This window comes from Meles meles, chromosome 17, assembly GCF_922984935.1.
Source record: "Meles meles chromosome 17, mMelMel3.1 paternal haplotype, whole genome shotgun sequence".
NCBI classification, from domain to species: domain Eukaryota; kingdom Metazoa; phylum Chordata; class Mammalia; order Carnivora; family Mustelidae; genus Meles; species Meles meles.
The window spans coordinates 282,402-306,316 of record NC_060082.1 but is presented as its reverse complement, the minus strand read 5'-3'; the positions used below and the strand labels follow the sequence as shown (position 1 = coordinate 306,316).

Below are 23,915 nucleotides of genomic sequence, written 5' to 3'. Positions count from 1 at the left end.
ATGAAGATGTTTTCCGTTTGGGTAACAGATAACCTAGCTCCAACGGCTTACACATTAAGGGAGTTTATTGGTCTGTGTAACTGGAATCCAGGAACTAGCTCTGGGGCAGTTTGAGGTGTGGCCCGGCTCTGGGATTACCTCTCATCTCCGTGTGGCTGGTGCACTGTCTGCTCTGTCTGCAGGCGACCTGCCTTCCCTCGTGGTCTCAAGACGGCTGCCAGCAGCAACACGCCAGGACTGCGTATTTTCACATTCTCATTCAGAGGAGAGAATATAGGACTGGGTAGGACCTGGTGGCTGAGATTTAAGTCAGGAAAAGTCAGGGATGATTCCCAGGCTTCTGGCTTTTGTCTGTGGATGAATTCAGCTCTCTTCATTGACGTATAAGAAAAGCCGGCTGTAAGAAGGCAGAGAAGATGGGTTCGTGTGAACACCCGAGTTCTTATTTCAGTTACATGCACATCTTTTCCTGTCAGAATGAAATTGTTAGCAGTGACCTAGGGGCCCTTGGGTGGCTCAGCCATTGGGTGTCTGCCTTCAATTCAGGTCATGATCCCAGGATCCTGGGATGGAGCCCCAATCAGGCTCCTGCCTCGCTGTCTTTCTGTCAAATAAATAAAATCTTAAAAAAAAAAAAGAAAGAAAGAAAGAAAAAGAGACAGTGACCTAATCTTTTTCACCTTTATTCCTGCCAGCTAACCATGAACTGGATGCATAGTATTCTTAGTGTTTGGGGCAGGGGCGGGTGGATGGGTGTGTGCATTCTCCAATACCCAGCACCGCTTCCCACGGTTCTCCAGCTCTGGTCCGTCAATCTGTGTAACAGATTTTTGAAGTGCGTTAGTCCTGCATAGCAATCCCAGATTCGCTGTCTAAAGCTTTATAGCGTTGGGATACTGGATTGAATATTTTCCCAACTGTGAAGTTAGGGATAATACCACCTAGTAACTTGTCGAGGAGATTTAAATGAGAGCACATGAGAAGTGCCTAGCAGTGTGTTTGGCTTTTAAAGATAAGTGATTATAATTAGCAGCCCATAAGAAACAAAAAAAGGCTGGTTAGGCATTAAAAGGCAAAATACAGGGCACCTGGGTGGCTCAGTCCATTAAGCATCTGTCTTAGGCTCAGGTCATGATTCCAGGGGATGGGCCCAGCCCCCACATCGGGCTCCCTGCTCAGCTCTCCCTCCCCTAGCTTATACTCTCTAGTGTACACGCGTGCTCTCTCTCTCTCTCAAATAAGTAAATAATCTTTAAAAGGCAAAATCAACATTTATCTTAGAGAGTTTTTTGAAAATTTTATTTTAAGGGTGCTGCACACCAAATATGGGGCTTGAACTCACGACCTTGAGATTGATTAAGCAACCCATGCTCTACTGACTGAGTCAGCCGGGGCTCCCCTATTTTGCAGAATTTTTGTTTTGCTTTTTTAGAGAGGAATTTTTATGTGATAAATTTACATTGAATATTCTTTTCATTTAATATTCTTTTTTTTTAAGGTTTTATTTATTTATTTGACAGAAATCACACAAGTAGGCAGAGCAGCAGGCAGAGGGAGAGGGGGAAGCAGGAACCCTGCTGACCAGAGAGCGGATGCAGGGATGTGGGGCTCAATCCCAGGACCCTGGGATCATGACCTGAGCTGAAGGCAGATGCTTAATTGACTGAGTCACCCAGGCGCCCCTCAGTGACTCTTTTTTTTTTTTTATGTAAATATACAGAGTTGTGTGGCTATTGCCACAATCCAGTTCTAGAATATTTCTATCACCCCAAAAGACCTCTTGTGCCATATTTTTTCTTTTTTCTTTCTTTCACCTTTTCTTTTTTCTTTCTTTTTTTTTTTTTTTGTTTTTTTTCTTGTTTTTTTTTTTTGTTTTTTAGAGAGAGAGAGAATCTTAAACAGGCTTCTCACCCAGCACAGAGCCCAGTGCAGGGGCTTGGTCTCATGACTCTGAGATCATGACCTAAGCCCAAATCAAGAGTTGGACGTGTAAAATGACTGAGCCACCCAGGCACCCCTCTCTCATGACATTTTTTTTAAAGATTTTATTTATTTATTTGACAGAGAGATAGAGAGTACAAGTTTGCAGAGCAGAAGTCAGAGGGAGAGGGAGAAGCAGACTCCCTGCTGAGCAGGGAGCCCGATTCCGGGACCGATCCCAGGACCCTGAGATCATGACCCGAGCCGAAAGCAGAGGCTTAACCCACTGAGCCACCCAGGCGACCCTCTCATGACATTTTTAATTTATCTCTGTTACATTGGATTTTTTTCTTATTGTGGCAAAATGTAACAATTTATTTTTTTAACCTTTTTTCTTTTTTTTTCCCAAAATTTATCAATTTAACCATTTTTACCTGTATAGTTTCAGTGGCTTTAGGTATATTCACAGTGTTGTGAAACTATCACCACTCTCCATTTTAAGGACTGTTTTTTGTTTTTTAAGGTTTTACTTATTTATTTGAAAGAGCATGAACAGGGGCAGAGGGAGAAACAGGCTCCCTGCTGAGCAAGGAGCTGGATGTGGGATTCGATCCCAGGATCCCTGGGGTCACGACCTGAGCCAAAGGCAGGCGCTTAACTGAGCCATACCCAGGCACCACCAAGAACTTTTTCTTCATCCCAGAGATTCTGTTCCAATTAAATAATAGTTCCTCACTGTCCTGTCTCCACTTGCAATCCTGGGTAGCCACTAATCTACTTCCTGTCTTTGTTAATTTGCCTATTGTAGGTGCCTCATGTTAGTGGACATACTTGTCCTTCTGCGTGTGACTCACCTCGCTTTGCATGATATTTCCAAGATTCATCCATATTTTATTGGATTTTGAGGCAGAATGGCTAGATCAGTAAAGAATGGGCAAGGAAAGTTTGATCAGCATTTTCAAGGCATCTCTTGGGAAAGATTACTTACCTTTCTATTCAAATATCTGTTTCTGGTTTCTCCCAGCTTCTAGTGTATTTTGCTGGAGTATAATATGGGGGGCGGGGGGCTTTGAGCATTGTTCAACTGTTTGTATAACCTTCAGAGAAGCTGGGATGATAATGGGGTCCCAGACTCCATTCACTCTAGGTTATCGAAGTTTTGTTCCTTTGTTACATATTTTCAGTGCTTATGAATTTGCCTCAAAACTTGGAACTCTGTGCCATATTAATTTGCATTTGTGTATCTTGCTTTGTACTTTTCTGGAGTATTTTTTGCATCTAGGTGTATGATCAGTTGAGTAACAGACTTTTCTCACCTGCAACTTCCCATGGGATTCTCAGTGGTCCTCTCAATATGAGATGTTTTAGTTTGTTTTTTTAAAGATTTTATTTATTTATTTGAGAGGGAGGGAGGAGGAGGGAGAGGGAGAAGCAGACTCTCCACTGAGCAGAGAACCTGATTGGGACTCGATCCCAGGACCCTGGGATCATGACCTGAGCCGAAGGCAGAGGCTTTAACCTACTATTCCACCCAGGTGCCCCTCAGTATGAGGTGTTGGTCACCTTCTCTGGAACACTGGGGAGTTGGGGTTTAACTTTTGATGTTCTGTAGCATTCAGCATTCCAGTTTCCACCTTGTGGGCATTTTTCAGAAGTAAACCACTTCAGAAATAACATTCATCAAAATACCGGATCCTTAGGGGGACCCGTAGCCAAAGACTCTGTGTGCTGTGTCGTCTGTCTCCTGTCTGAAGCTGTTAAAATGAAACGAGGATACAGAGAAGTTGGAAGCTCATGTGCTGCTCGAGGTGACATAAGATGGCCTGGCCTCTTTGGAAAGCAGCCCAGGGCTGAACAAAGAGCTGCCGTGCAGCCCGGCAGTTCCCTCCTGGGTCTTTACCCAAGAGAACTGAAAACCTGTTCACGTAAAAACTGTGCACAGAAGTTCATAGCAGCATTGTTCATAACAGCAAAAAGTAGGGGAAAGACAAATGTCCATCAGTTGAAAAATGGATAAACGAAGTGCACAAGCACGAAGGGAATGTTATTTGGACATGAAAGGACAGACGCACTGACACAGGCTGCAGACAGGAGTGACGCCCAGGGACAGACGCTAGTCACAAAAGAAAGACATATTACATGGTTCCGGTTGTGTGAAAAGTCCAGGGGTGCCCGGGTGGCTCAGTCAGTTAAGCATCCGGTTCTCGATTCCCGCTCACGTCAGCACTTCTCAGGGTCGTGAGATCAAGCCCCATGTCTCGCTGTGTGCTGGGCGTGGAATCTGCTTAAGATTCTCACCCTGCCCCTCCCCCATGTTGTGCACACTTGCTCTCTGTCTCTCTCTCTCTCCCTCCTTCTCAAAAAAGAAAAAGAAGGAAAAAAGTCCAAATTCACAAATTTAGAGTCAGAAAGTAAATTGGTTGAGGACAGAGATGGGGGCAGAGGGACTGCTAATGGGTATGGTTTTTTAGGGGGTAGATGATAAAAATGTTGTAGTATTGATTGTGGTGATGGTACACAGCTCTGTGAATGTAGTAAAAACCACTGAAATGTGCACTTTATTTTTTTAACATTTATTTATTTGAGAGACGTATCCTGAAGCAGATTTCCTGCTTCATACATGAGATACATACATGAGACGTATCCTGAAGCAGATTTCCTGCCGAGCATGGAGCCAGACACGGGGCTCTGTTCAGGACCCTGAGATCAGACCTGAGCCAAAATCAAGTCAACCACTTAATCAGCAGAGGCACCCAGCATCCCAAAGTGTACGCTTTTCATAGGTAGATTCAGGTCACCTGAGTGGCTCCGTTAGTTAAGCAACTGCCTTCTGCTGAGTACATGATCCTGGAGTCCTCGGATCGTGGAGTCCCGCGTCAGGCTCTCTGCTCGGTGGGAACCCTGCTTCTCCCTCTCCCTCTCCTTCTGCTCCTCCCCACCAACCCCCACTTGTGCTCACTCTCTCTCAAATAAATAGATAAAATCTTTTTTAAAAAAAGATAACAATTTTGGGGGCGCCTGGGTGGCTCAGTGGGTTAAAGCCTCTGCCTTCAGCTCAGGTCATGATTCCAGGGTCCTGGGATCGAGCCCCGCATCAGCCTCTCTGCTCAGCGGGCAACCTGCTTCCCCTCCTTTCTCTGCCTGCCTCTCTGCCTACTTGTGATCTCTCTCCCTCTGTCAAATGAATTAAAATAAAATCTTTAAAAAAAATAAATAACAGTTTTTTTTAAAATGACTAACATAACATAATAAAAGAAAGAAAAGAAGTAACATTACCCAAAAATTCAGAGATCTGGCTTCTGACTTCTTTTTCTGATCTCCAAAATGTCTGTTTCCTTTGTTGGTTGTTTTTGGAATTGTTTGATTTTGTTTTTGTTTTTGGTCATACTCAGGAAAGGATTAAGTAGCAGTTATTTTACTCCTGACTACAAGAAGGAAGCTGCCACAGGCATACACATATTTTTCTTTGCAAGAGCACAGTTAGCATTGGTCTTCTCTGTCTTGCTGCTCAAGCCTGTGAGTATTGGGTCTGAGCTCATGTTGTAGGTGTAGAAGTCATAACCCTAGGGTATAGAAATTAAATTCTGTTGAGCATCTTCTAAGTACCCACTTTTAAAGATAAAATTGAGATTTAGGGAGGTAAAGTAACTTATAAGACCTTATAAAAGCAATGAGCACTTTGAACCTGTGTTTCCATGACTCAAAAAACTTTCTTTCCAGTGCCTCATTGCTATTTCCTACCAGGAAAACAGCCCTGGATTTAAAAGTATGGAAGAGAATCTGCATTTAAATTTTGTTAGCAGGGGTGCCTGGGTGGCTCAGTGGGTTAATTAGGCCTCTGCCTTCGGCTCAGGTCGTGATCCTAGGATCCTGGGATCGAGCCCCGCATCGGGCTCCCTGCTCAGCAGGGATCCTGCTTCCTCCTCTCTCTCTGCCTGCCTCTCTGCCTACTTGTGATCTCTGTCTATCAAATAAATAAATAAAATATTTTTTAAAATAATAAATTTTGTTAGCATAAAAAAAGTGAGAGGGAAAATGATAATTTTCTTCCTTTAATAATGTCGTTGCATAAGTAGAGAAAGTATTACCTCTTTTCAGCGTAAACACCTGAGTCTTTCATAAAAGTCAAGTATCTTTTTTTTTTTCTAAGTAGGCTCTATGCCCAGTGGGCTTGAACTCACAACCCCAAGATCAAGAGTCTCCTGCTCCAACAAACGAGCCTGCCAGGCACCCCCTAAAGCCATGTGTCTTAAAATACTGGATCTGTGTCTGCATAGACCTGCTGTGTCCAGACAACCGTGGCTTCCCATGAAGTGTTCTTTGTCTACTTTGTCTTCTCGTCCTTCATAAGATGGGCTGGCTAAAGATCCGCCTGGGTGACTGGAAGAACTTCTCCGTTCATAAGAGTCTTTTCCAGGAAAAGGATTTGGTGTGATAGTTAAAACCAGCGTATCTGGGACACCTGGGTGGCTCCCGCGATTAAGCCTTTGCCTTTGGCTCAGGTCATGATCCCAGGGTCCTGGGATGGAGTCACACGTCAGGCTCCCTGCTCAGTGGCGAATCTGCTTCTCCCTCTCTCGTCCCTCTTCCTGCTTGTGCTTGCTTACTCTCTGAAAAATAAATAAAATCTTAAAAAAAAAAAAGCAAAAACCAATGCATCTGACTGAGCATACAGGCACAAAAAGCCCGTCACAAAAGAATGTTTGTTCTGAGAAAGGTAGGGTTTTTAATGGACCATCCAGTTGAGTGTAGTGGTAATACAGTAAGGACTTCGATGACTAGAAAGTAGTTGAGGGTTACTTTTCACTGCTGAAGTTGAGTGGAGAAATCTCCTCTAGTTATAGGTCTTCTGGGAAGATAGAAGGTAGGTTAGTTCGGTGACCTTTGAACTTCCATGTATCTGATTTTTTTTTTAGACTGTTTTTTTTAAGATTTTATTTATTTGAGAAAGAGAGACATAGTGACAGAGATAGGGAGAGAGGGCATAAGCAGGGAGGAGAGGGAGATACAGGCTCCCACTGAGCAGGGAGCCTGACGCGGGGCTCTGTCCCAGGACCCCGGGATCATGACCTGAGCCAGAGGCAGTCGCCCAAGCGCCCCTCTTTTTTCTTAAGTAAGCGCTGCACTTAGTGTGGGGCTTGGACTCACACCCTGAGATCGGGTCGCGCGCTTCTCCAGCGCCGCCGACCAGGTGCCCCGCGATTCTGAGCCCCCTGCCGCCCGCCCGCCTCCCTTCCAGACGGCCGAAGAGGGTCTCCTCTCACTTGTATTTTCCTTTCCGCAGGATGGACAGAATGACAGAAGACGCTCTTCGCCTCAACCTGCTGAAGCGGAGCTTGGACCCGGCGGACGAGAGAGACGACGTCCTGGCGAAGCGGCTCAAGATGGAGGGGCACGAGGCCATGGAGCGCCTGAAGATGCTGGCGCTGCTGAAGCGGAAGGACCTGGCGAACCTGGAGGTGCCGCACGAGCTGCCCTGCAAGCAGGACGGCGGGGGCGGCAAGGGCTACGAGGAGAAGCTCAACGGGAACCTCCGGCCTCACGGGGACGGCAGGGCGGCCGGAAGGCCCGGCAAGGAGAACATCAGCGACGAGCCCGTGGACATGAGCGCGAGGCGGAGGTACGGCGCGCTGCGGCGGGGGCCGCTCCTCGTGGGCCGCGCTCCGGTGAGGGGGGGCTTCCTGGAAGAAGACAGGCGTGCGCCGTTTGGCCTGACCAGGAATCCCTCTCCCTTCCAGTGAGGCTCGGGGCCTCCTGTCCCTGCTTAGCACGCGGAGCGCCCGTCGTCAGCGCCCTGCGGAGAAAGGTCACTTGGCGGTGAACGAGGCACCGTGGCGCCGGCAGGGAGGTGATGCGGGCTGCCCTCCAATCTTAGGGCCATTCTCGGAGGGCAGCAGACGGGCCCCCAGGTCACCCTGAGGGTTTTAGACTCTGCCGCGCCGGAGCCCCCGCTCCCGTTCCATCCGAAAGCAGGGGCCCAGCTTCTCTCGTGCCAACAAGGCAGTGGCCTTCACGCGCTGCTTCTCTGCCTTCTTGCTTTGTTTGTGCCGCTCTCTTCGGCCTGCACGTACACGCAAACATTCGTATGTTGTGTACAGGCCCTTGTGTGTGTGCTCTCGCACGCACGCAGTTTCACGGGACCTTTTTCTGGTGTCTGTCAAGGCTGAGTACTTGAAACAGGGGCGCTCGTCTACTTAGAGGAGGTGCTGGCTGGAGGGAGAGCGTCCGGGACAGTGAGTCACAGTGTAGACAGCCTTGGCTTCAAGAACATTGTTTATCAATAGTTCACATGTAGCCGATAGGGCGTGGGAATGATTCTGTAGAGTCCACTTGCCCTTCAGCTGAATTTGTCTTACAACTGGAGAAGAAAGAAAGGTTAGTTAGTGCCTTTTTTTTCTTTTTAAGATTTTATTTTTTTGACACAGAGAGATCACAAGTAGGCAGAGAGGCAGGAGCAGGCTCCCTGCCGAGCAGAGAGCCCGTTGCAGCTCGATCCCAGGACCCAGAGATCATGACCTGAGCTGAAGGCAGAGGCTTAATGCAGTGAGCCACCCAGGCACCCCCAGTTAGAGCCTTCTTTCTCTAGCTTTTAACGTTTACTTACTGTTAATGTCCCAAGATTTCTTTTTTTTTTTTTTTAAGATTTTATTAGAGAGAGCACAAGCAGGGTGAGGGGCAGGAGGAGAAGCAGACTCCCTGCTGAGCAAGGAGCTTGATTCGGGGCTCCATCCCAGGACCCTGAGATCATAACCTGAGCCGAAGGCAGCTGCTTCACCAACTGAGCCACCCAGGTACCCCCCACACAATTATTTTTTTAAAACACACCCAATGATGGAACATTACTTTTGGTAATAGCATTTAATATCCTTAGGAAACTTTAAATAAATTCCCTGTTGGTCATAAATGAGAAAAGTCCTTGGGTAGCTTGGAAGCTATATGTAGTGTCAGCAGAATATTACGAAAATAGATTAATTCTGAGATCCTTGGGAAAAAAAGAAAGCAGATGAATGCAATCAGGCCCCTGAGCAACCCACGTGCCCATAACCACCCTCACCGTCTCGAGCAGGCACTGACCCTCCTTGACTAGGGAGGAGAAAGAGGACAAATGTTGGACGGATTCCTCAGATCCCAAGTTGGCCCCGAAAATGCATTTTTCGCAGAAACATTGTTACACATTTTGGTGAGATCTCAGTACTAGTATTATTGGTATCGTATTAAATAAATTTTTTAAATCCTGCTTTGAAAAGTCAGACTGCCCTGAGAACCCTACTATTGCATTTAATCTTATTTTAGAGGAATGAGCTTTTGAAACTTGATCCTCTGGAAGCTGGGAACTGGTTTTAATGGTCTCCAGGAAAGGAGGGTTGACGTAAACTACATAGGTCCCTGTTCTGCATGGGGAGTGGGCCCCACTGGCCCCTGGCACTCTTCTCTCTCCCCTTCCACCAGACCCACTGACACTTACTTCCACTAGCCGCAAGCTTTTTCTAAGAATGAACAGGATTGATGAATTGTTGAGCAGGGAGAACAACAGTGTCTTTGATCTGGCTGAAAGAAGACGATCTGAAAGCAGAGGGAAGAGCCCTGACAACCATGATAGCCGCATCATAACTGCCTAAATCTTTTTTTTTTTTTTTTTTTTTTTTTTGCCATCCGTTGGGCAGGTCACAACATGTATGAAATAAGGGGTGTGTGAATCCAGTGCTTGCTCATATTTTGGAACACTAGAGAGACATGGCAGTTTTCATTCTATTTAGTTGTTTTTACAACTGGAATAAGGATTAGAAGTTACAAAGCTTTTGGGGCATCTGGGTGGCTCAGTGGGTTAAGCCTCTGCCTTCAGCTAAGGTCATGATCTCGGGGTCGTCAGATCAGGGTCCTGGGATCGAGCCCCACATCGGGCTCTCTGCTCAGCAGGGAGCCTGCTTCCTTCTCTCTCTCTGCCTGCCTCTCTGCCTACTTGTGATCTCTCTCCATCAGATAAATAAATAAAATCTTTGAAGAAATACCAATCAAGTTAAAAAAAAAAAACCTCTAAAGTACAAAACAAAATTGTCTATTAGGAAAAAAAAAGTTGTTACCTAGCTCTGAAGGGAACCTGGCAGTCTGGGTCATAAGTGAGGTCAGCGACAAAACAGACTTTGGGCAATCTCTGTCCAACAGGTAAAGTTTCATACCTAAGAACACCAAATAATGTAAATCATATATATATTTGGGAAGGTAGCAAAATATTTTCTTTCCGCGAAAAGCTTAATTAATGAGACCAGAATCTGAAGTCAGATGTAAAAAAAAAGCAATTGAAGCATGAACCAAAGCTTGACTTGGGTATTGCCTTGCCTGTGCTGTTATCTGTTGTGTCTGATTTACATCCAGGAATAAAATACCATTTATTTTATTATGGTTTATTAGGGTTGTTCTCAGATCAGCTTCCTGATAAATGCTGCTCATCCACAGTCTCCACCCAGGAATGTCTCTGCCTGTCTTGTTGCTGGACAGTCCTTCAGCAGTGGGTGGCATTCACGTGAGAAAGGAGTTCTTAGAGATGTTACTGATGTATGTATCCACCCAGGACCGGAATGGAAGTAGCATCAGACTGTTGATGTAGATAAACATCGGGAAGTCATGTGGAATTGGAAATCCACCAGATCTCAAAATCAGTCACCTGTGTTAGCGTTAGGGGTGGAAGGCAGGGATGAAGGAATGCAGAAATGAAAAATGAAGTCACCAGAAAGTAAAATCAAACACTGTAAGGCCCGACCATTATTCCAGCAACTTGAGGTCAGAGAAAGACAGGGTCTTCTCTATGCCTTCGTTTTCTGGAACCTCACATCCTCAGCTTGCCGTCTGTGACCAGCGGTTATAGAACAGTCCAGACAGATGTAAATGCCGTCATAGTTCCCAGCACAGGCGTACACGTCAGTCTGTCCCTCTGTTTCCTCAGCTAAATTTGGTTGCTTTTATTAACTGTTTTACCCTGTTGAGAAGTTGGGTGCTTATTCCCTCTAGTCAGGGTGCCCTGTTCAAAAGGCATCTATGGCCCAGAGCTGACAGAAGAGACCCAGAGAAATGGTAGAAAGGCTCAGCGTTAAAGATCTGTGGATTTATGGGTTCGAGTTTCATGTTTAAGTAACACCTACATGTTACTTTAGATCCGTGTGTTCCTAACCACACTGAAGGTCTCGAGGAAGAAGGTTCTGGAAGGATATCTTTAAGAAATCAGAGAGTTAGAAGATGCGGTCATTGATTTGGGGGCCTGAGGCAGTTAGAATCTCCAGAATGCAGTGCAGTTTTTTGGTTTGTTTGTTTTTTAAATCAGAAAAGCAACTATGATGCTTTTACAGCTAGCCCCAAAAGGCCAAAACTACAGTTGTCTAATAAATAAGATTGGGAATCCGGGGACCCAGTGTGGGGGATTTAGATTTCAGAGTCATTGCTAAAGAGTTTCTTGCTGAGGGCAGATGCTAAGTGGAGCTCTGGCAAGTAGATGCAGGGCCCATGTATCTAGTTTTGGGGTTTTAGTCCCTCCAGAAGGCTGTGGACTTGGCACTGTCCGTTCCCTCAAGCAGCTGATAGCAGTACCTTCTTTTGCCTTAACTCGTGACAGGACAGCCTGTCCTTAGGGTTGTCATAGAACCTCCTCTTTCGTAAACCTGCAGGTGGCCGGGACCGTGTTGTGGGTGCAGTAAGCTTAGGGTCCTCGTTAGCAATGCAGCGTCTGTACCGGAGCTTAGCTGCCTTTGCCCTTCTTCTCCCTGCACGGTGTTTCCTTCCTGAGCCTCTGCATAACTCGTGAGACAACCCAAAGGAGAGTGAGGTATAGGGGAAACATTTAGAATTTTTATTCAAATCAGTGTGATAAGAACACTCCTCTCTTGTCCCCACTTCTGAAGCCAGTGGCTGTGTGTGTATGTCGTCCCCACACAAGGGATTTAGACAGGAGATCCCGTGGCTGAGGCTTCACCACCACTTCTGTCTTGGTATTTTCTTCGTCCTAGGACTTGAATACCCTGGGTAAATTGGGACAGACTTAAGTTCCCTTGAATCTCTTTGTTTAGTGCAGAAAAAAATTTTAACTTTTCTATGAATTTTCACTGTTGAAATACTTGGATTTTTCTTTTCTTGTCTAGTGAGCCAGACCGAGGAAGGCTGACTCCCTCCCCAGACATCATTGTTTTATCTGATAATGAGGCTTCCAGTCCCCGTTCCAGCTCCCGAATGGAAGAAAGACTCAAAGCAGCCAACCTAGAGATGTTTAAGGTAAAAAAGAGAGAGAGAAGAAAGAAAAAACAATTTCTTTCTTCATTTTTTGCTCCCCCTATGTAAGAGTCCCCGTTCTGTGTTTTTATGGTTTACTTTTTTAATCTAAATAATTACCCATTGATGAATTTTTTTTTCCCATTGATGAAACTTTTCGAGTGATTCTCAACTTCAAGGGCATGCCCTTTAATTATTAAGTTTAAAAAAATTTTTTAAGATTTTATTTTTTGTTGTTTTTTTAAAGATTTATGTATTTTTATTTGCGAGAAGACAAGCTGGGGAAGGAGCAGAGGGAAAGGGAGACTCCCACACAGACTCCCCACTTGGAGAGCCCAATGTGGGGCTCGGACCCATGACCCGAGCTGAAATCAAGAGTCAGACACTCAACCAACTGAGCCCCCCAGATGCCCTGAAAGAATTTTTTTTTTTAAGATTTTATTTATGTGGCAGAGGGAGAGAGCACAAGCAGGGGGAGAGGGAGAGGGAGAAGCAGGCTCCTCCTTGCTGAGCAGAGAGCCCGATGCGGGGCCCCATCCCATGGAGCCCCATCCCATGACCCCAGGATCATGACCTGAGCTGAAGGCAGACACCCAACCAACTGAGCCACCTGGGCGCCCTGCCACTGAAGATACTATTTTTAAGCAACCTGGGACTCTAACCTACAACCCCAAGATCAAGAGTCATGCGCTCCACCTACCTACTGAGCTAGCCACGTGCCCCAAGGGCATGCCCTTTTACAGGGAATTACTAGAACCAAGTGAAGAACAGTTAACTGGACAAAGCATATTCAGTATGACTTACCTTTGGAAAATGCGAAAACAAAGCTTCATTTGTCCCATAAACTCTAAGCTAGAACCACCCTACCCTGGCTCTCATAATTTGAGGGGATTCCTAAGTTTTTATGTGTATCTAGAAGAAACTCGGCTTTAAAAGATCCAGAAACATTATTTTAAAGATTTTATTTATTTATTTGACAGACAGAGATCACAAGTGGGCAGAGAGGCAGGCAGAGAGAGAGGAGGAAGCAGGCTGAGCAGAGAGTCTGATGTGGGGCTCGATCCCAGGACCCTGGGATCGTGACCTGAGCCGAAGGCAGAGGCTTTAACCCACTGAGCCACCCAGGCGCCCCAGAAACATTATTTTAAAGGAAAGCAGTGTTTCCCTGTGGCCATTCTTCTGTTTTGCCAGAAATCTGATTGATTGCAATTTATATGTGGTCTCTTCTTGGATTCTGTAAGCACTTTTTGAGCACCTGCTGAATACCAAGCCCTGTGCTGGGCTCTGGGACACAAAGACACCAGTCCCGGTGCTGCTTCTGCTTGGTTGGGAGATGATTCCAGCCCAGGAGGAAGCCTCATCTTGCAGGAAGGGACTCTGTCTGGGCGCCTGCTCCCCTTGCTCACCGCCTCCTGTCTCCTCAGGGGAAAGGCATGGAGGAACGGCAGCAGCTCATCAAGCAGCTGAGAGATGAGCTGCGATTGGAGGAAGCTCGGCTGGTGCTGTTAAAGAAGCTGAGGCAGAGCCAGCTGCAGAAAGAGAACGTCGTCCAGAAGGTATTATGGCCTAGAAATGCATGTCTGGGTTTGAGAATGGACTTCCCGGGTAGGTTCCATTGGGTGGCCCGTTCTTCTCTGGTCCCATGGGTTTTCGTTTTTAAGAATAGTGGTGGTTTCTGTTTTTTGTTTCATCTTAGGCTTTTTTTTTTTTTTAAGATTTTATTTATTTATTTGACAGAAAGAGAGCGGTCACAAGTAGGCAGAGCAGCAGGCAGAGAGGGAAGCAGGGTCCCCGCTGAGCGCAGAGCCTGATGCGGGGCTCGATCCCAGGACCCTGAGACCATGACCTGAGCCAAAAGCAGAGGCTTAACCCACTGAGCCACCCAGGCGTCCATCTTTATCTTAGGCTTTAATCAAGAAACCTTGATTGTTGGGGCACCTGGGTGGCTCAGTGGGTTAAGCCTCTGCCTTCGGCTCAGGTCATGATCTCTGGGTCCTGGGATCGAGTCCCGCATCGGGCTCTCTGCTCAGCGGGGAGCCTGCTTCCTCCTCTCTCTCTGCCTGTATTTCTGCCTCCTTGTGATCTCTGTCTGTCAAATAAATAAATAAATAAAATCTTTAAAAAAAAAGAAAAGAAGAAACCTTGATTCCATTTTTCTCATTTTTCCTTCTGGCCAACAGAGGCTTCACCCCGACAAGGAGTTTTAAAGTCTGGCAGTGGGCCAGGCGCGTCCTCCCGTCTCATGGTCTTTTCTCTCCTCAGACCCCAGTTGTGCAGAATGCAGCGTCCATTGTTCAGCCATCTCCTGCCCACGGGGGACAGCAGGGCCTGTCCAAGCTTCCCTCCCGGCCTGGGGCCCAAGGGGTTGAACCCCAGAGTCTGAGAACATTACAGGTATGTGACCCACCTTGGGGTCTTTCTGCCGGAGAGCCCTGTGTCTCCCGTCTCTGGTTGGGGACTCTGATGACGGTTATAGAAGAACCGGGCTGGGGTCGGTGCTGTCACCATGGCCCTGGGTCCCCCGGCATGACTCGCTGTGTGGGGCTGGGGGCATCATGGGGTGAGCAACCCCACCTTCCATCTGGACATCTCCAGCTCTGCCCCTTTCCATCCAGCTTATTCCAAGAAGATCCAGGGGATTCCTGCCGCTGATCGGGGTTTACACTGACGACGCATTCATTCAGTAGCTCATTAGACAGAGTTCCCAAGTCCGCATCTCCACTCAGCCGTGCGTTACATGTTACCTCATCAGCATTTTGGTGGGGCATTTTGCCAGCTCTGACTGCTGCTTTTCCTCTTTCCCTTCCAGGGTCACAGTGTCATCCGTTCAGCGACCAGTACCTCCCTCCCGCACATGCTGATGTCTCAGCGCGTCATCGCGCCAAACCCCGCCCAGCTACAGGGCCAGCGGGGCCCGCCCAAGCCTGGCCTCGTGCGCACCACGACACCCAGCATGAACCCCGCCATCAACTACCAGCCGGTGAGAGAGCCCTGGTGTGGAGGCAGGGAGGTCTTCTACCACTTTCCCTGTTGAGAGGAGTACAGGGTTGAAGGTGTGGAGGTGGAGAGGCTGTAGGACAACCCAGGGCGGTTCTGGTGGAGTCGGGACTGACAGCAGTCCTGATGGGCGTGATGGCACGGGGAGCCCCTGAGGACAGGAGTGGGCAGAGGGGGTGGCGCAGCGAGTAGCAGCCAGTCCGCCTGCCTGGAAGGAAGCAGGGGCGCGAGGACAGAGAGCGTCCCCCCGTCTTCCTGTTAGCTTTTGTCCCGGCCGCTACCACCCTCCTTCGCGGTGTGCTGGAGCTCTTTTTCATTGAGGTCGGACACCTCCTGTCTTTTCCCGAGCTTGGGGCGAGCTTGGCCGTGCAGGCGGGGCTCAGATAGTGTTTTCTGCCCTGACACCAAGACTTGGTCCTTTTGCTCCCACATGCCGTCACTGACCGCTGTGCTCCCTGCATTCCAGCAGTCGAGTTCTTCTGCTCCCTGCCAGCGCACAGCGTCCTCCGCCATCTATATGAACCTTGCCTCCCACATCCAGCCAGGGGCCGTGAACAGAGTGTCCTCACCGCTTCCCAGCCCCAGCGCCATGACTGACGCCGCCAACTCCCAGGCCGCAGCCAAACTGGCTCTCCGCAAACAGCTGGAGAAGACGCTCCTGGAGATCCCGCCCCCGAAGCCTCCCGCTCCCCTGCTACACTTCCTGCCCAGTGCAGCCAACAGCGAGTTCATCTACATGGTGGGCTTGGAAGAAGTCGTGCAGAGTGTCATCGACAGCCAAGGTGAGGCTCGCGGGGGCTGCGCACCTCCAAGTAGCTTCTCTCTCTCGCCGCACCCTCTCCGTTGCTCAGAGGCTGTTCGGGAACAGCACAGCAGAAATGCTTTTCGTGTGTCTGCATAGCTTAGGCTTCATATTTTGACGGTACTTTGCGTATTTTTTGCAGCTCGTTGTTTAGTTTTCAGCGGTGCCGGCGCTGTGGGTGCGTTTTCGATGACGAGAGCACTTACTGCTCGTATCTGTGTTCGGGTGGCATTGCGCTGCGCTCTCCTGGGCCGTCCCTGCTGTTTGAGGACTTAGAGTTGGGAAAGTAGACTCCCGGAGGACGTGAGCGGTCATAGTCGTGGCTGGGCCAGGCTGGGATGTAGTAACTCTCACAAGTTACGACGCCTGAATTTCCAAACTCGTGGACTTAGGGGGGAACACGGGATGGTAGGGGCAAGTGCCTGAGGGACTCAGTGCTGACTCGCAGCAGATCACGAAGGGAGCGAGTCAGACGCTGATCGCTGAAAATTGTGAACTTCGGGGCCAGGGCTGAGTGCAGTCTGATGTAAAAAGATGCTGTGAAAAAAAATATCTAAAAAAAAAAAAAAAAGATGCTGTGAAGCAGAAGCGTTGGCGGGGTCGGACGGAGTCCGCTGGAACGAGGCACGTTTCGGTCTCGCCGAACAGGGAAGTCAGGGCGCGTGGGTTCTCGGGCCGGCTTGGCCGTGAGCGGCCACGCTTAGACTTGGCCTCCTCGTCTCTAAACAGGGTGCCGGGCGCCGAAATCCCTGAGGTGATGCTGTTACAGTCAAATAAAACTATTTTCTAAGTTGTAGAGTCTCCTTACTTCAGCAGAATAGCCTTCTGGAAAACTGATCTGATGAGGCATCGGGGTGGGAAGCCCCTCACTGTTCTTCTCGTTGGCATCCAGGCAAGAGCTGCGCTTCGCTCCTGCGGGTCGAACCCTTTGTCTGCGCCCAGTGCCGCACAGACTTCACCCCGCACTGGAAGCAGGAGAAGAACGGGAAGATTCTGTGTGAGCAGTGCATGACCTCCAACCAGAAGAAGGCTCTGAAGGCTGAGCACACCAACCGGCTGAAAAATGCGTTTGTCAAAGCCCTACAGCAGGAACAGGTAAGACCGCAGACTCAGCAGCCCGCGCTCCGGTGGGGCTTTCCCAAGAGGTGGTTCGTTGTGGTTGAGCAGGGCTGTCTGTGTGATCCCCACAGTCCCTGACGACCTGGACTCGGGCACCTCGAGGCCCGGGTTCCCTGTTTCTCTCTTTACCGTTCTGTCTTCCCCTTTCCACTTGATTGTCTCTGGTTGGGCCGGAGCGTAACAACAGTATGGTCCACTGTGGGAGGGACAGGCGGCTAAGACGTGGGTGTCCCTCCCTAGCGGTGCCAAAGAAGTCCCTCCTTTCGCTCAACCTTATTTCCTCCTCAAAGAAATGGGTTTTGGTGGGACTCGTGTTGGCTGCTCTGGGCAGGAAGTGTAGCAGGGGAGCGGGAGGCCTCGGGGGCGGGATCCCCAGGAGCGTCTTCTCCAGCTCTTGGCGGAGAGCCAGCTTGGCTGCGGCCCAGGGTTCTCCTGGACCTCTTGGAGAGACAGAACCTCTACAGCCCGAGTTTGGCAAGGGAATGACAGTGGAGAGAGCGGACTGTGGCGTGGCGCAGGGAAGAGGAGTGGTGCCGAGTGAGTGGCTTGTGCCCCTGTAGTGTTTCCGGAGTCGCGAATGTCTGGGAGAGAGGAGGACGTGTGGGGAGGCTCGGATCCTTCTCCTCTGTCCCGTCCCATCCCACCACTCGTCAGACCCTTTTGGGTAGCGTCATGGATCTTCTGGAAAATGGGTAGACAAGAGTCAAAACTAAAACCTCCGTAAACTCGTCGTGGTGCATCGGTTGAGTCTGCCGGTTGCCGCCGCCCAGAGCTCTCCTGCCCGCGCCTGAGCACCAGCTTTCCCAGACAGGCGGCTCCCCTCATCAGCGAAGCCGCGTTGGCTGCTTGTGGCCAGAGACGGTGCAGCTACCCCCCCCCCAACTCTTGGCCTGTTCCATCTCCTCCTGCTCACTGGCAGCGTTAGAGATAAGAAGGCTTCTAGGTTGTGTGGGTAGGCCACGGAGTGCCGTCCTGCCGCGCTGACCTGGTGACTCCCGACAGGAAATTGAACAGCGACTCCAGCAGCAGGCAGCCCTCTCCCCGACGGCGGCTCCCGCCGTGTCCAGCGTCAGCAAACAGGACACCATCCTGAGACACCACACGCTTCGGCAGGTGAGGGTCTCTGGAGGGCTTTTCGGCCGCTGATCCCGCCTTGGGTCTCTTCGGCGGGAAGTCCTTCTGCTCCTCTGTGCCCCATGCCCTTCCCTCCCCCCTGCCCTTCCGCGGCGGCCACGTCGTCACCCGCATCCGCTGTGCGTTGCAGGCCCCACAGCCCCAGAGCAGCCTGCAGCGGGGACTCCCCACCTCTGCCCGCTCCATGCTCTCCAACTTCGCACAGGCGCCCCAGCTCTCTGTGCCGGGCGGCCTCCTCGGGATGCCAGGTAAGAAGGGCTGGGCTGGCTCGGCCGCCGCCCCTGGGGACAGAGTCTGTCCTGTTTCCGCGCGCTCTCGAGGCCTGCCTCCCTTCACTCTTCGTTATTTGGCAAGCGTTGGCTAAATTCGCAACATTCCCGGCCCAGCACACTCAGGTTTTGGTAGTGAAGACGCCACAGTCCCTGCCATTATGCTTCGCTGTCTGGCGCCCCCTGTTGGCGGGCGTGTGGCTGCCGATCTCCTGGTGAGAAGAGCGGGGCGCTCTCTGAATGGCGGAGGGGTGCTTCCTCACAGTTGGCCCCCCCAAATCCAGAGCAGACTCCGTGAGTGTGTCTCTTTGCCTTGGTTCGTCCCGTCTCACCGCTGGTTCCTCTGACTCTCCCATCCTGTCAAGATCGTGCTTATTGTTTTCCTGGCAGGACCGAAGTGTCAAGAAGACCTCATTCCCTAAAGCTGGGGTGCAGGGGGGCACTTGACTGCTGACCTAAAACCTGCCTGAGTCTGGACAGAGGCAGACGCTTCCGCTGCCTCCTCCCCGCCCCCGCTCCGTGCCCCAGAAGGTGCGGCCTCCTTTCTAATGCCCACCCCCCCCTTCTGTCTTCTGGGTCCAGGTGTCAACATCGCGTACTTGAACACCGGCATCGGAGGACACAAAGCTCCCAGTTTGGCGGACCGACAGCGGGAGTACCTTTTAGACATGATCCCTCCCCGGTCTATAGCGCAGTCCATCAGCGGGCAGAAATAACGCCTGTCCACGCGCGCTGCCCCAGCCTCGAACCCTCTTCCCCTCCTCTCCCATTGCCCCCAACTTCCGTCGCATGCAGTGCCTGTACTGGTGCCTCCCGTACACGGAAAACAAACCGCGAAACAGGACAGACTAGAAACCGACAGGAAGGCCCGCGCCTGCCCCGCAACCCCCACTGCTGCGACCCTGCCGCTCTCGTCTTCTCTCCTGTCCCCACTCACATACAGGGAGGTGCTCCTCGCCTCTGGTGGAGGTCAGAGTGAGGGCCTGGGGAGCCATCTAAGCCCTCTGACATGTGTTTCTAAAGTTTTTATGCTATAATTATTGTCATTTTAATGATGATGTGTGTCCTCCCTTTGTTCAGTGGACGGTTAAACCTTTTTATTTTCCCTCAGTATTTTTCTTTTTCTCTTTACTTTTGCCTTTTTTTTTTTTTAAACACAGATGACATTCAGATAAGTGACAGGAGCATTGCAGGGGGTTCCCCAAGGGGACATGACTGGGAGTGTTGGGGGCAGAAATTTTTAATGCACTTAACCTGGGGTTGGGGGGCGGGCATCAGAGGACATCAGCCTTGGGTGTCCCTGGTCTGGACAGTCTGGGAAGCAGTGCTTGTGCTCAAGTTGGGCTCTAAGAATGAGGGGAGACAGCCCAGAGGGAGCAGCTTTAACCCACAGAGAAGGGGCCGGGGGACGTGAGGACAAGTAGTGTTCAGCCAAGAGGGACGGAGGCTGGTCTTGGCCTCCTGGATGCTCCCCTGGTCCCAGCGGATATGGAAGTCTGTTCCAGGTTAACTAGCCCAAAATTATTTCATCTTATTTTCTTTGTAAAATTCTGCCCCTCCCCCATACCACGTTTTTACTCCTAATCTGCTCCTGGCAAGAGGGAAGCGCGGCCCCGACTCTTATGTGGCTGTTCCAGCCCAACTTAGCCAGGGTCCCAGAAGTTGGGCTGGGCATGGTGAGTGAGACAGAGGAGCGCAGAGACTGGGGGCAGGCAGGGGCGGGGGGGGGGGGCGGAGGGCTTTCTCTCCTAGCAGGTGAGACTCCGTCCATCTCGCCCTCCCCGCTCAGTGCCAGGAGGAGAGGGCAGGGAGGGAGGCCTGAGCCGCCCGGAGTCCTGCCCCAGCCTCCCGCGGCAGGTACAGCAGTAACTGCTCAGAGCCACACCCCTCCGGTCGCCAGCTCTGGACCTCTGTGCCGAGTAGCGGTTGCCCCCCCCAACCACCACCCCCCTCCCCGCAGAACTCTAGTAAGTTTCCTTTCGTGTTGTTTTCACCTTTTTCTTCAAGCGCTACTAATGTAGAGGATGAACTGAATTGTGCAATGTTGCTGTTCTGGGGTCCGGGGAGGTTAGCGTCCCATCGGCCCACACCCCGGGGGCGGGGGCAGGGACCAGGCTGGTTTGGAGGTAAGGGAAGCCCCTTGGAGGCTGGGGTTTCCGCTCTCTGGTGACGCTCTCTCACCGGCCTCTGCAGCTCTAGAAGCTGCCTGAGTGCAGGGGGAGGGAAGGGTTCCTCGGAGCAGCAGGGTGTGAAGACGAGTGGAGCATTTTGCCCTTGAAAGCCACCTGGAAAAATCCCCCCGTTTTTATTTTAAGAAATTAAATAAATTGTTTAGAGTAAGAAGGCACTTTGAAAATAACACACTCAGACCGCACGCCTACGCCTGCCCCATAAAGTTGGGGGGTTGGGGTGGAGGAGGGTGGAGTCAGGCTCCGTTCCCTCCTGTCGCAGACCCCAGAGCCACTGCGGGCTGCTGTACTGGCCCTACGGGCCTCCCTGGGTTTTTTCTTTCCTTCCTTCCCCCAGATTCGTTGAGCACTTAATAAAGGAGCAGAGATACACCTGTGTCTGGGCTCCCCCAGTGGTGAAGTGATCTGAAGCTCGATGCTAGTAACGGAGAGCGATGGGGCTGTTCGGAGCGGTTTTCAGGGGGAATGTGGTCCCCTGTCCGTGATGGGAGAGGGAGGGGGGTATGAAACTGGGTCTGGGGTTATTTTAAAATTATATATATATATATATATAAAGATATATTCTTACATCTTTTCTTTGCCCTCTGTGCTTTGAAAGCACTGGATAAATTGTTTGGTTTTGCTTTTCTCTCTTCCGCGAAATTGGAAGCTCCCCCCCACCCCTGCCCACAAGTGATCTCGCCTTGTGGCCTGTCTGTCTAGCCTCTTCCGCCCCGCCCGCCGTGACCAAGTGCCATTTCTGTTATGTCTCCCCTCCCCCAGCTCGGAGGTACCAGGTGCCCAAGTCTGTCACTTGAGATTAAAAGTGAGGAACAGAGAATGTGCAATACCGTCTGGTTGGGGCCACCCCTGCCCTGAGCTGAGCCTCCTCGCTGGAAGCCAGCACCCTTGAGTGGGGTTTGGAAGTAGGACGTTTCGATGAGAGGGGAGCGATGGGGGAGGAATGCCCAGCCGAGTGCCTGCCCGGGTCCTGAGGCGGCAGGGGAGGACAGGGCAGCCCTCCCTGCTGTCTGTCCCCTCAGGCTCAGTTGCATAGAGGCTGCTTGTCGAAGAGTAGAGCTCTGTGACCCTTTGCTCAGTTGCTGAGGTTTGATTTCTTAACCCTCCTCCCCGTTTTCATCCCTTTCCTTGGGCTTAGTGATGGGGGTGAGTTTCCCGTAATCATGGTGAAGTCGTAGCCTTCCTCCTCCTCCCTTGCCCTCCACCCTGTCCTTCCGTCTTCCTTGTTTCTCTCTTCCTCATCGCTGACCACCTTGTGTCCCTCTGAGTCTCTTGTTGCTCCCCATCCCCAGGCTGGGCCCATAGACACTAACCCTCATGCCTGAAGACAGGAGGAAAGACGCTGTGTTCAGAGTCCCCCTCCCTCCCAGAGCTCTTGAAGCTCAGAGGACAACTAGAGTGAGGACCCCCCGTTCTTCCCAACGTCCTCCGCGTCCAGAGGCTCTCCAGGTGGTCCTTCGTGGACAGTGGCTCATTCCCGAGGTGCCCGAAGTGGGTAGATGAGCAGGAAGGCTTGGGTAAAGCTGAGGGACAGACGTCCTCATTTGTCGATTCTTTTTAATTCTTAATTTTCATTTTCTATTTTTGTCATTTGACCACAGCATCTGGACTTTCCCATCCCCAGAATAAGTATTTTTCCATATTTTTGGATGTATGTATGGTAGACTTTTTTTTTTTTTTAAGACACAAAGATAAATGTTTTCCTGCTTTGGTTACCTTTCCTTTCCCCTTTAAAAGGACTTAGCTATAGAGCCGCTTTGTAAAGATGCTTCTTGGTATTTTACTTTTGTCCCTTACCCCAAGCACTCCTTCCTCCTAACCTTCCTCTCCACACCCCACCCCACCCGGCCCTAGGCTCCCCTGCCCTCCAACAAGACCTTCATTAGCTTATGATACTTGCTGCCGAGATGTTATAACAAGGACTCATTCGTGTATATAAGCTATTTCTTGATCCATTTAAAAGGAATTGTACATTGTGTAGAAAAAAAAAAAAACCTGAAAAAGAGAAAAAAAAGCCCTCGCCATGGATATTGTGAAACTGTGTTATGTCATTTTGTAATGTGCCCGTTTGTGTATGATCCGTGCAAAAGGGTTTCTGGGGAAGGGGCGGGGGTCGGGAGGCAGGGCTGCGGAGGGCGGGGCGGGGAGTGGGCCGGGCCCAGCGCACAGACTGGCCTGGCTCCAGCCCCTTCCCTCCTCAGAGATGCCACCTCCCCCACCTCCCAGCCCTGATTTGTGCCTTGCCTCCCGCCGGGTCACCAGCACTGCCTCGGCAGCCCACGCCCTCCCCCACCTGCCCACCCTCCACCCCGGCATAGGCGGACACCGTGGGAAGTGCTGGGGGCCGGGAGGTAGCCGAGGAAAGGGGCAGTTCTGGGGGCATCGAAACCAAGTATTATTATGAATTGTAACTGTATTTGCACTGTTTTTTCCCTCCGATTGCATCAGCGTATATACAATATACCTATACAACGAAATTCAGTGTCAAGCTTTCTTACGCAGGGCCCCCGCCCCGCCCCCCACACGAGGACCTGGTTCCGGGGCTCTTGGAGAGATGATCAGGGATGGAGGGCAGGGACTCGAACAAGTTCCTCCTCAGGCAGCCCAGCTCCCGAGCCCCGCGCGTCTGCTCGCGGTTTCTGGCTTCGTAAATTGGGGCGCGGGGCCTCCGTGAAGGCTCGGGTTCCCGGTCTGGGCCGCAGAGGGGGGCGCCGCAGCCCGGGGCGGGGGGGGGGGGGCACCGCCGGAAACCTGGGGTCGCCCCAGGCTTTCCCGTTAACTTGTGCGACCTTGGTAGTTGGTGTTCCGGGTCGCAGTTCTTAACTTGTGCGGCGACAGGGGAGAGCGGCCACCGGCAGGACTAAAACTGCCTCTGCTGCCGAGCGGGCGGGGTGGGCCGCAGGCGCAGGGAGGGCACCTCCTTGGTGGGGTGGGGTGTGCGGTCCTCTGGTTTTGGGGAAGGGGGCAGAGTGACGTCTAGCCATCAGGGGACCTGGGACAGCTTCGGCCTCCGGCCTGCGACCCCATCGCAGGCAGCCGCAGGGCCTGAGGGGCGCGTGAGTGGCGGTGCCCAGGCTGCTGGTGAGCTGCGGGGGGGCCGGACCTTGCCCGTCCTCTTGGTGACAGTGTAGCGGGGCCCGATGCACCCCAGTCCCTGGCTCCTTCAGAACTCACGTGAGCCCTTGCAGGCGGCTCCCCGCGGCCTGGGCTGAGGCTCCCACCCTGTAGGCT

General features: G+C 51.0%; 1 protein-coding gene across 3 annotated transcripts in view; it reads left to right on the top strand.

Annotated features, from left to right (window-relative positions):
- GATAD2B (GATA zinc finger domain containing 2B) overlaps positions 1 to 23,161 on the top strand; it is an 88,587-nt gene extending 65,426 nt beyond the window's left edge. The window contains exons 2-11 of one of the 3 annotated variants that reach the window (XM_045983035.1): positions 7,205 to 7,540; positions 12,048 to 12,177; positions 13,599 to 13,730; positions 14,437 to 14,568; positions 14,984 to 15,154; positions 15,713 to 15,953; positions 16,866 to 17,068; positions 18,095 to 18,205; positions 18,357 to 18,474; positions 19,078 to 23,161. In XM_045983035.1, the coding sequence (XP_045838991.1) occupies positions 7,206 to 7,540; positions 12,048 to 12,177; positions 13,599 to 13,730; positions 14,437 to 14,568; positions 14,984 to 15,154; positions 15,713 to 15,953; positions 16,866 to 17,068; positions 18,095 to 18,205; positions 18,357 to 18,474; positions 19,078 to 19,211 (1,707 nt within the window). In that variant the 5' untranslated portion in view covers position 7,205 and the 3' untranslated portion in view covers positions 19,212 to 23,161. Of the gene's footprint in view, positions 1 to 7,204; positions 7,541 to 12,047; positions 12,178 to 13,598; positions 13,731 to 14,436; positions 14,569 to 14,983; positions 15,155 to 15,637; positions 15,954 to 16,865; positions 17,069 to 18,094; positions 18,206 to 18,356; positions 18,475 to 19,077 lie in introns of all 3 variants that reach the window. The other 2 variants (XM_045983034.1, XM_045983036.1) reach the window with 2 other exon arrangements.
- Positions 23,162 to 23,915: the final 754 nt, after the last annotated feature.